Here is a 12715-nt window from a genome sequence, read left to right on the forward strand (position 1 = left end):
ACACACACACACACACACACACACACACACACACACACACACACACACACACACGCACACACACCAGCCGCCAGTCTGGTGTGTGTGCGTTAATGTGTACGTGATAATGAGTGTGTGTGTGTCAAAAAAAGAGGAAGTGCACAGGAGCTGTGAAAACAGCTCAGGGTCAACAGTTTGAGATCAACACACAAAAAAATCCCTGAAATCTGAGATAAAAATGTGACGTCGGCTGGTTTTAACGTAAACAAATATTCGACAATCAAACGGCTGCGTTTCGACAGGAACCAGACGTTGCAACTCTAAGGACAGTTTTATCGGGGGAAACCCGGAGTAAACATGTGGCGAAAATAAAATTTTGTCAACACCTCACAAAGAGGTCTTAACATCTGAAGGAGCTTAAGTGCAATTACAACGAACGCAGACTGGAAAGGTGGTGCCGGTGGGGGACGGAGGGGGCAGAATGCTAATTAGTGACATTTTTTCTCCTTCTATAAAAGCAGGTCTGGAGATCAGAGTTTAAAAGCAGAATGGGCCGGGCCATCTGTTATCAATTTAATAGAGAAAGACGGGAGGTGCGTCAACGTGAAGAGGTGAGAAAAGGTCGAGAGATGTGAGGAAGTGGGCGGGAAAGGAATTGGTGTATCCAATCAAACGTTTGATAGCTTTTCTGTTTTAAACCTGCAGAGAATTAAACCTGTAGAAAAAGACGTAAACCCAGCAGGAGACTCCAAGACGTTAGGAACTCTGCGTGCCAATAGTGACGCAATCGTGCCGTCCCCACCCTTGCACGTTGGCCCTGCGCGGTGTCCCGGCACGTGGTTGTGCACCTCCGAATTTTTGTAACTCTGCAAAGGCTGCACGCACCACGCACCATTCAAATTGTTTGTCTGTGGAAAACACCTACGTTGTTGGAGAGTGTGGACGCGCACCTTGTCCACGTACCCAAAGCGCGAATATAAGCGCTGCCTTAACGCAGCTGTGGGACGATTCTTACGTCTTTCTGATCCTGCAAACACTGCAATGCTGCGTTCACACCGAACGCTATTTCAGCTTCAAAATCGCAGCCAACGCTGAAGTTTGAAGCTTGTGCACTTTGAGATCAGATACAGGTCAGCTCTTGAAGCGCTGCACGGGAAGAGCCTCCTCGCCCCTCCCTCCTCTGTCGGGCTCTAATGTCGGACGAGGAAGTGGTTTTGCTTTATTTACAGAGAGAAAGAGCATGTCACGTTCATCAGATAATTAATTCATAATTAATTCACCAGATAATTCAGAGTAGAGGCTCACAGCTCGCTTTCAGGACTATTTTTGTCCCGAGTCCAGTCTGATGAGTCGCTGCCACGCATTGGTGAGGATATCTCCTGTCAGGACACCGACTGCAGGCACTSGATTTCAGCTAAAGAGCTCCKCTCCRTCTGTTTCAGGTTAGTGGACATCATTCAGTAAACTGTCCCGTCGGGAAATATGTCACTACGTCACACAGTGGAGTCTCTCTCATTGGTTGACGCGGCGCGTCGAGCTGCAAAAGTTCAGATTTTCTAACTTCAGCGATTTGAGCATCAAGCACGTCGAACGCTCAGATCGTTCAAATCGTTCAAATCGTGCTTGAGGCGCCGCAGCACTTCCTGACGCTGCTTGAAACGCATCCACCATAGACTTTGTATGTAAACCTGATGCTCCTGATGCTAAAATCACGTTTGGTGTGAACGCACCATAAGAACCGGCTCTTCACAGAGCTGTGTTCTTGCAGGGGTGTTTGCCAAGTATCGTGTGATTGGTCAGAAATTAGTGGGCGTGTTTTTACTCTAATTTAACTTTAGCTGCTCTGCTGAAGAGCTGCTGACTGAGGCTATTAAAAATACAGTCAAAGGTGGTCAAATACAGTGAAGTCCAGATTTTCAAGGGGATTACGTTCGACTACATATCATGAAAAAAATGCTAATACTGAATGTGGTCCAGAAAAGGCCTACATCACGTCCAGCTGGCATTGTGATGCAAAAGGAAACAAAGACCAAACGTTCATATTTACGGAGATAGAAGAAGAAACTGTGGCAATACAGGCAGCTCTCCAAGGTGGGGCGAGGTTCTCACACTGTTCATCGGAAATGGTGGCGGTCTCTTGTAACAAATTTGCAAATTAGCAGTTCTCAGTTGATGACAAAACCATTAGATGGTGATTTTATGGTCAAATGTTTAGCAGTTTTATGATTTCAGTACTTTTCTAATCAGTGAGATAATTTTATTTTACCCAAGTCATTTTCTGTTTAGGTTATTTTTACTTTTAAGTACTGTTTCATCTCTGCTATACAACTAATTTTGTACAAAAGTAAAGTTATCTTTTCAACATCTAATTGCAAGTTTTATTCAATATATTTAACTGATAATTTCATTCATCCGTTCACGGGCAGGTAGTTCCGGCAGGACTTTTACACCTCCTTAGTTTTGACCGTTCTTGGAAACTGAAGCAGATTTTGATTTTGATTTTACTGACTATTGGAGGTTCACTAAAATAGTTGGAGCTAAAAGCGACATGGTAAACCCGAATTGCTGTAAAGAGACTTTTTGCAGTGAGAGCTGAAGTGGTGAGCAAGAAAATATAAAGACAAACAGAACATACCACCACTGCCAGAGGTATGTCTCAAACAGGAAACAAACTATCGTCTAAAATTAGAGCGAAGGCTCGATACGGGCAGGTTTTCTAAAAAATTGTATTTAAAAAGCAGAAATTAAGAAGGAAAGGTGTCTGAGGAAGGGTTGGAGTGAATTCTGAAACAGCAGCTCGTGGTTTTGCTTCTTTCACGCGTTCCTGTTGAAATGTTTGACCTCTCCACGTCTCCTGGCTGCAAGTATCTGTTTCCCCTCGAGCAAACTGGGGTCAAACCAGTTGGTGTTGTCACGCCAATTTGCAGCTGGGCCTCCGTGTGTTTGTTAGCTTTGCGTGTTTTTGTATGAAACCAGGCTATGTGCATAAACAGGCATTTCGTCAGGTATGTGGACCTGAACATGCGCGTACTCCAGGTTGTACGGTATGTGTGAATACTTGCACGCGAGCGTCAGACACTCGGTGCGTGTCGTATACGTGTGTGTGTGCGCGCGTGACACGGTGAGTTGCCCTCAGGCTGATGGATATACTTTTCCCCTCAAACAGCCCGTTTACAGTTCTGGGGTCGGCTCCCTCTCGTTCTGCCATGACCCGAACTGTTTTAGGAGTCGGGGTTAAAGCTGCTCTCTCGACAACTTTCTCCAGATCTGCTTCTACGTGGGTTTACCAACCACCAGGACTCTGTAAACTGAGAAAAACGACACCAAAACTGGGGAAAGTTTCAGTCATTTTCAACACTTTAGCTGCTTAAACATTTATATATTCTTTAATGTGCCAACAGGATTGGGAATAGATGGTTCAAAGGTACATTCAGGTTGGCTGGCTTTTACAATGATGATGATTTCAGTAAATATCAGCCTTGATTTGAGATTAAATGACTTCCCAAACAGTTTTCTTTGATATTTATCTTTTTGAGGTAGAAGTTTAAAAATGACTAATTTTCTCTTCGTCCAGGGTTCAAGTTTCCACGCGTCACGGAGGCAGAAGTACGGCAATGTGTTCAAGACTCACCTCCTCGGACGTCCTCTGATTCGGGTCACGGGTGCTGAGAACATCCGTAAAGTGCTGATGGGCGAGCACACGCTGGTGACGGTGGACTGGCCTCAGAGCACCTCCACGCTGCTCGGACCAAACTCTCTGGCCAACAGCATCGGAGACATCCACCGCAAGAGGAGGAAGGTGAGTTTACGCTGTCGAACACACAACGAGGGTTTAATGAGAGGAAGAACAAGGCTGACGTATACTCTGTTCATCAACTCCTGTTGTGAGGTTGGGTCGTGGGGGCAGCAGCATCAGCACTAGAGAAGTGCTCAAGCCAGGGTCAGATCACCAAGGTCCTTACCTTTGGCTGCCACCAATGGCACTGTGCACCACACTCATAAGTCCTCTGTAGCAGGTGATGGTCTTACAAGAAGGCAAACCCACATAACTCAATCGAGCTGAACCCAACCAGGCCTCATATCCTTGGTCAACAGACTTTTAGCTTCACGGGCATTGGGACGTCTTCTGGATGCCTTGTTTGGTTTTCTGATGCCTTCTTTAGCTTAGCCCTTCAGGGCACCATGCCGATCTTTGAGTTTGCCAAGATTTAACAGATATTTTCCCGCAAGTTGGTTTTTCTTTTCCTCTCCATCAATCTCCGCTCCCGGTCTCTCCATATCGTTTTCCCCCAACGTAAATTTTGTGAACTTCTGTTAGTTTCGTAAATGTTGATGCTTCATTCCAAAATCCTACCTAAAAGCCTGCCAGTCTTGCTGGCAGATATAACCACATCAATGTGTCTATTAAATGATTAAGTATTTAATTACATTGAAGCAAAATGAAAACATTGATCATATCGTCATCATATGCCCGATGAGGATCGAAACATATCGGATCATGTCGATCGCAGACTTGTAAATTGAACTGAATCAAAATTGTATTATGAAAGATTTTAATAGAGAAACACCATATCATCATCCAAACAAATAGATAAAATATGGTATCATGAAAAAGCTGCTGATTTACATCATTATTGCTGATGAGTCCTGACTCCAAAGTGGGTTCCCTGTAACCCACATCCAAGCAGACTTCTGTCCAACTGTCTGTCCTGTCACTAAGGGCCAAGCTGCTTTGGGAGACCCAACCAACAGCAAAGCTCCTAGAATCCTATAGGAACACTTACTCTTCCACCACAATATGAAGTATATATAAATATAGTAAGTTGTTGGAATAAATTGACTCTTTCATCAAACGATTTGGACATTTTTATTACTGAAATCTTAATTGTAATTTTGGCTGAACTTTTGTGAATCCGTTAATCTTTTGAACCGTTTGTGTAATTCTAAAGCACAACCAGCAAACTAGGTTAGGACGAGGAAAGTAAAGCACAGAATTGATTTTTATTCCCGGTATCAACGCTCTGGAATAAGAAGCAGGCACTCGTCTGTTAAAAGCTGTGGAGTCAAAGCCTGTCCGGACACAGACCAGACAGATAAGTGTAAAGTTATCCCGTGGATTCGGTCTTATCAGCAGAGTTTTGGCCACTGGAGCATGAGAACGACACCTCCATCACTCTGCTCGTCCACATCAGGAGACCATCCTCCATTATCTGTTTCTCCTTTTTAAACTCTCCCTCCTGCTTCCTCTGTCTCATCTGTGCGAGGACCATTACAGGTAATCAGCCACTTACCCCTCCCTGCTTTGGCCCCGGGGCCACATACCTTCCCTTCTCTCTCTCTCTCACACACACACACCTGATGCATGAACACACAACCCAACAGATAAACACACAAAGGATGAGAACAAGCAGCAGAGTCTGCTGTGTTTTCCTGTAAATCAGACTCTTATGGTCACATATTTATAGCCGGGTGGGGTAGGGTTTCGCTGCCGTGGTGCCCGGGGACGGCGAGGGGTCGGCTGGGTCTAATCTGAGCTCTGATCCCCTCTCCTCTCCCTGGAGACCCCCCTCACTAACCTCATGTAATGACCCCTGATTAGGAAGGCTGCCTCCGACATGGCACAAAGAGGAGCTTTCTGTGGGGGTCTCGCACACACAGAAGCTTGTGAGCACACACCCGAACATTACCGTGTTTTAAACACAGACACACAGATGTGGACATAAGGTCAGAAAGTTAGCTTTTAGAGATAAGTTTTGATCCTGTGTTGCTAAAAATCACCGATGCTGACAGTGGTTTTCTCCACATGCCTCACCTGTATGACAAAACAAACGTATGTCACTGCTAAGATATTTCCTCAGAAGTGTTTACTATCTGAAACAAAATAATAATAACAATAATTTAAATGTTAGCATGGCCGTGTAGTTGTTATCTTAACTTTGTGTAGCAGTTAGCTTAGCTCACATTTGCTCTTAGATTGATTTTATGTAACGGTTAACCTAACCCTGAGTAGTTTTGATTATAAGTAGTTGTGTTTTTTTGGGTGATTGTTGGCTTAACTTCAAATAGCGTTCATCTTAACTCGAGTGTAACTAGCTGCGCTTCCATTTCAAATGTGCGCAAAACTTTGTCGATATTCTGGTAACGTTAAAAACACAGTTTCGCAAAATGGGGTGTTTCCATTAAGTAAGAAATGTTATTAAAGTCACGTGAATACGTTTGTTCTCGCGATAAGTCATTACAAACATGGCGGTGACGGATGTAAATACATGCATATTGCTACCACGACACTAGCGCTCATCATCAGCCATCAGAGGAGACGTCGGCGTCGAGGCTTTTGAGCGACAAGCCCCTTATACTTGGAAGCGGCTACATATGCCATGTTTTTGGGAATTTGTAGTCGGTGATTTTATTACTTTCTTTTGCTACTTCGGTGATTTTACTACTACTTCTACTTCCTGTTGTTTTCTTCTTCATCGTCGCCAGTAGAAACAGCCGGTTGTTGATCACGTGACTCCTGTGATGCGAAAAAAGTGTTTCCTTTGAAGTTTTGTGAAATACACCGATTTCGATACGGTCGAAATACCACCTCATCCTAGCGTAAAAATGTTTTGTCGAAAAACAGAAGTTTTTTCGAAATTGATGTTTGCATTAAGCACATTTTTTTCTAACTTCTAATTTGCACATTTTCAAAGTCAATGGAAACACAGCTACTGTTAGCTTTCTTTGCAATAGCAGTTAGCTTTAGTACTCTGAGTAACATTTAGTTCATTTTAGCCGTTAGCTTAACTAACTAGCCCATAGCCTGACTATGAGTCACAATGGCTTAAGTTTAAGAAGCTGTTAGCTTAACTAACTAGCTGTGGCTGTGTCCAAAACGACAGGCCGGGTCCTCCGGAGGACCCAGACTACCCGATCGAGGCGGGCCGGGTCCTTGGTAGACCGGGAAGACCGGAAAAAAAGAGGCTGTGAATTTGGACGGTCTAGCCTCCCGTCCTTACGTCATGTCACCTAGCAACTGTGACGACGCTAAACATGCAAACTTAAATCAAAACCTTAAAAATATCAATATATTAGCATTATTAATATCACAAAACTATAAAATTAACATAAAGGTATCATTTGAAGAACTAATTGACCCGCTGTAGGTACATGTTTATTTCACGTTTTTTATGACAAAAATAATATTTAAAAACATGTCTATACAAATGATAAAAGTATTAGAATTACAACCACTRAAAAAATTAAATTTTTATATCGCCATATTTTTATTTAAAATGTTTCTTTTTGTCTCGCTTCGTCCACCATTACTAGCTTAAACAAATCTCCGGTCGGGCCGCAATGCATTATGGGATATGCTGGGCCGGGAAGTATCCATCGGACCTGTCCTTCGATTCGGGGAAAAGGAAGGACGTATTTGTCGGCCGCATCGGAGGAGTCTTCGGTTTTGGACGTCCTTCGTCGCGGCGCTGTGACGTATGCGGCCGACGAATTCGGCCTTCGGAGGACCCGGCCTGCTGTTTTGGACACAGCGTGTTACTTTGATTCCAGCTGCCTGTAGCTTGATTCTTAGTTTTGGATAGTTTGACTCCAAGTAAATGTTAGCCTAAATGAGTAGCTATTAGCATGATTTTAAGTAGATGCTAATTTGGCTTTGTGTAAATTTTAAGTAGCTCTTAGTTTGACTTATTGTAGTTGTTAGCTTGACTGAGCAGTTGATAGATTAACTCTGAGTAGCTGGTAGCTTAACTCTGAATAGCCTTAACTTGCCTACATTCTACTGCTGATAACTCCAACAGGCTCCACCCCCCACCAAAAAAAACATACAAAAAAGGGGGAAAATCCCTTTTAAGAATCTAAATGTCATATTTTGACTAAAAGAAAGGAGATTAGTAAGAGTGTATGAAGGCAGCTGGCTGGTTTTCATGGCTTCTGCAGGTTACTGTGTGTGAAATGCGTTGGCAGCGGTCGTTCCTGTTTTCTGGGTAATAAAACTAACTCAACAGACTGGAGCGAGTCGACGTCGACCGAGAGAAAGAATGAAACTGGCTTACTGTATGACCCACTGGACCAGAGCGCGTACGCCTGCCCTCCTTGCGGTTTTGGTTCGGAAAAACAATCTTCACACAGCACATTAGCCTTTAGTGGATCAACACAGCCAGCCAGTTTCCATATAACCCAGTGTTGAGCTGGGAAACTAACCCTCTCAAAGAACCACAGAGGACTGGCTTTCCACTACAGAGCAACCTGAGCCAAACTGCCAGGATTACCTGAAATCAAACAATTCATTTTTCAACTGCAAACACACATTTCAACCATTTCAAAAATAAATAAACTTCTTGAATGTGTAGCTCTCCAGAGTTTAACACCACAGTAGTTTTTTGCCTTTAAATAACTTTTCAGGTCGTAGCTTGTAATTTGGTTTTTATCTTGTTTAACAATCTGTTTATTAGAAATAAGAAAACAAAAGGATAGTTGTTCAGCTTGGTGCACAGTTTGACTTTGAACAAGTTTCTGAGATCTTTTAGTGTAGTACTCCTGCCGTAGATGAACACACACAAAAAAAACCCACAAATTAAAAACTTTAAAGACCAGTTTCCATTCTTTGTCCTCACAGCCTGCTCAAGGACTGTTTTATTAGCTCCAAACTAAATTTTGCCGTAAGCCTGACACATACTTCTTTGACATTTAAAAAGTTTGCTGCACCACTGGGTGGAACCAGATGACAGACATGTTTCTGGGACAAACACGCAGCTCCAACCTGGACAGGATTTAACTGATACCTGATCACCATGGTCCGTCTTTATCTTGGCGTAGAATTTAATTAATCTCTAGGACAGAATATATTTTTCTGAATGTGTTGATCCAAAAGGCTGATTAGCAGAGGAAGGTAATGCATCACAACTCAACAGTTTTAGCCCTGAAGACCACCGGAATACGGCTGGTCTTTGCGTGGTCTTGTTGAGATCTTCAGGGATGAGTTAACGCCTCAGAACGCTCAACAGAGCGCAGTTGGACCAATATGGTTTCAAACAAGCATGAAACTTCCACAGTGAGTTTGTACAGTGGTGGACACAGTTCCGCTAATCAGCTTACAGCTAATAGTGGAGCAAATGTTTCATTTAGCTTTCATTTTTGCTAACTTCGGGAACTAATTGGCTTCCACTAAATTTAGTTCTGCTAACTTAAAGGCACAGTGTGTAGGATTTGTTGTTTTCAGCGACATCTAGTGGTTGAGTGGTTGAATCATCCTCCCTGGTCCTCCCCCCACCCCCACTCTACGGTGTCTCTCAGGTGTCAAAAACCTTTGATAATTCCAACCACGATGTCTACCAGCAGCTTCAGGGCTAGTGATGTTTCAAGTGGTCAGATTATGAGCTTTAATAAGTCAAATTATACCAGCTACAATGACGGACAACAAATATTACATTTATAGTATTACAACTAAAACCGTTTTTGACGCCGCCACCGCAGTTTGTCCTTCATTAGCCTTCGTAGACAAGATGGCGGTGCAAGATGGCGGCTGCCTGTAGTGGCGACCCGCGACCATGGAGATATAAACAGCTTTTTATAAGGTAAAAATAATAAAACAAGGTCTTTGTCTGCAATGATTAGACATGTTTTTATTATTGTCAATAGTGATTATCTCAATTTTGGCTAAAAGAATTGACAAAATCCTACACACTGTGCCTGTAAAGGCAGACGACAAAAACTAAAAAGTCAATAGTCCCTCACACATGCAGCGCTGCACACCTGCATCATGTGCCTCGTGCAAAGCATCTTTGACATCTTGCGATTCAAATGCTTGTGATTTTAGCTGTGTTTAGTGGATGAAGAAATATTTTTTATGGTGGTTATCAGTTAGCATTAGCTTCCACTAATATTTTTACCTGTTTAGTGGATTAGCGTTTGCAGAACAAGGTTTTTTGGGTTAGCTGGTGCCCCACACCGTCGTGGTGGTATCGAGTCCTGAGTGGAACATGGTGGCAGCATTGCTGTGATGTGGAGCTTATGAGCTGAACGTGGTTGTCAGGTTTCAAAGTAGACCTGGCCTGGATGGCTTAACGCCTGAAGTCATGAAAACAACATGTACAGGTGTGATACCTGTGGCAGGTGCGTCATGCTAGCATTGCGCAGTGTTAACAGTCAGAGAATCATCAGTGGCTGTAGAGAGTTAAAGCATCATGAAGGCTTTTAAAATTTGTCACAACAGGTCGTTTAGATTGGAGAAATATAGTCGAATCTTTAAATATCTCATATTCAAACAAAATATCATAGTTTAGTTTACCTACAGCTGTCTCAAAGTGTGAAATTTTTCTTATATTTGGCCAAACTTATTAAAAAATAAAAGATTTGGTTGGCCTTTGTTGTGTATTTTCACTGTGGGATTTCTTATCACTTTAAAATTCGAGCTGCATAAATAAAAGTCAAACTATCTGAGCTGTTGTTGATTTAAAATCTGGGGCATGATGGTTTCAAGTGAAGGTCAAAAAGCTCCACCTGTGGAAAAGTGTTCCTATGACGGAACAATGTTCCTTTATTTTCCATTTTCTGACAAACCCCTCGCTTTTCTACCCATTCAACTGCACAGATCACCTCCCCCCTCCTCCTCTTCCTTTTTGTTATTCTTTCCTTTGGAACCATCACTTCTGCCTCCAAATTACAGGGAAACAGAAGCAGAAAAAACAGAAGCAGAAACTGTCCTCTGCATTCGTTTGAAACAACTTCAGCCACTCGCTTCTTGTTGCCTTCGTCACGATGACGAATACGTGAATCTGGGAAAAAACTTAAAACTGTGTGGAAGAGGTGAAGCTGCTCTGACTTAATGCAGTTCTCTTCATCACCAGTAGAGGGCACCACCATTTTTAACTGCGCTCAAACTGGGTCTCTCCTTTTTTACCCCCAGGTTTAACCACAAACTAAAGGGATTCTTTAAATGTTAGGTAAATAAATACACTGCTGCTCTAAAGATGACAGCTTCTGGTGGTTTTATTCTCATCTCCAGCTGAAGAATGGAGCAAAATGAAAGTCCAGCACATTTTGACAATAGATAATATTGTGTAAGCTATACATGAACTTTGCATCAAGATACTGTTTCAGCTTCAAAAAATAAATAAAAAGCAAAATCCAGGTTTTGGGCAGAGTATCCCATTTCAGAATGCCCATAAATAAATACATATAAACAGATTTACTGACATTTAGTTGAGATAATGACAATTTAAAGCTGTCACATTTTTGAATGTCTTGCTATAAAAAAAACTACAGGGTAAAAAACAAACAACAACAACAAAAAAAAAGAAACAAAAAAACCCCCAAAACAAATAAAAAATAAAGTCAAACACACAAAAAAATGCCCTCAAAGTAGGCACTGAAGCGTTAGATTCACCTGGCTGCCCAGACGTGTCGACCCTCAGAGAACACAAACATCTCAGATACAAAGTGACGACAACAGCATGAATATACTGGACAGATGGATGGATGGATGGGTGCGTCGGTCGGTCGGTCGGTAGGTCGGATTGATTGATTGATTGATTGGACGGATAAATGAAAGGATGTTGGATGGATGGATGGATGGATGGATGGATAGATGGATAGATGGATGGTTGGACGAATGGTTTGTTAGATGGCCAGATGAATGAATGAATGAATGAATGAATGAATGAATGAATGAATGATAGTTGGATGGCCAGATGAATGGATGGATGAATGAATGAATGGATGATAGTTGGATGGCCAGATGAATGAATGGATGGATGAATGAATGTATGATAGTTGGATGGCCAGATGAATGGATGAATGAATGAATGAATGAATGAATGGTTGAATGGCCTGATGAATGAATGAATGAATGAATGAATGAATGAATGAATGATAGTTGGATGGCCAGATGAATGGATGGATGAATGAATGGATGGATGATAGTTGGATGGCCAGATGAATGAATGGATGGATGAATGAATGGATGCATGATAGTTGGATGGCCAGATGAATGAATGGATGAATGAATGAATGAATGAATGAATGGTTGGATGGCCAGATGAATGAATGAATGAATGAATGAATGAATGAATGAATGGTTGGATGGCCAGATGAATGAATGAATGAATGAATGAATGAATGAATGGTTGGATGGCCAGATGAATGAATGAATGAATGAATGAATGGTTGGATGGCCTGATGAATGAATGAATGAATGAATGAATGAATGGTTGACTGGTTGGATGGATGGATGGATGGATGGATGGATGGATGGATGGATGGATGGATGGATGGATGACTTGTTGGATGGATGGATGGATGGCTTGTTTAAATGGATGGATGGATGGATGGATGGATGGATGGATGGATGGATGGATGGATGGATGGATGTAGCAGTGAGGTCAGAGAACAGAATAAAGAGTCTTTACATGTCTCTGGAACCAGCAGCTCACAGCACTTTCACATAATTTAGGACATATGGACGTTATTAGGACAACTGTGTGTGCCTGTGTGTATGCGTGTGTGTCTGTGTGTGTCTGTGTGTGTCTGTGTGTGTGCACTGCAGGCTACAGAAGACAGTCACGTTTTTGTGGTGCAGCAGAATGACTGTGATGAGCAATCCCCCCATTCCCTCCACCATTGGATGGTCCCGGGGTGACGAGGCATAAAAACCCTGTTTGATTGACTGTCAGGCTGTGACGTTGTGTGTGTGTGTGTGTGTGTGTGTGTGTGTGTGTGTGTGTGTGTGTGTGTGTGTGTG

General features: G+C 42.5%; 1 protein-coding gene across 1 annotated transcript in view; it reads left to right on the forward strand.

The window, feature by feature from the left end:
* cyp26b1 (cytochrome P450, family 26, subfamily b, polypeptide 1) overlaps positions 1–12715 on the forward strand; it is a 35401-nt gene that overhangs the window by 12430 nt on the left and 10256 nt on the right. Inside the window, exon 2 of the mRNA XM_014017397.1 lies at positions 3554–3778. Within this exon, the coding sequence (XP_013872851.1) occupies positions 3554–3778 (225 nt within the window). The remainder of the gene's footprint in view (positions 1–3553; positions 3779–12715) is intronic.

The sequence above is a fragment of the Austrofundulus limnaeus genome, unplaced genomic scaffold (genome assembly GCF_001266775.1).
Source record: "Austrofundulus limnaeus strain Quisiro unplaced genomic scaffold, Austrofundulus_limnaeus-1.0 Scaffold167, whole genome shotgun sequence".
NCBI lineage: Eukaryota > Metazoa > Chordata > Actinopteri > Cyprinodontiformes > Rivulidae > Austrofundulus > Austrofundulus limnaeus.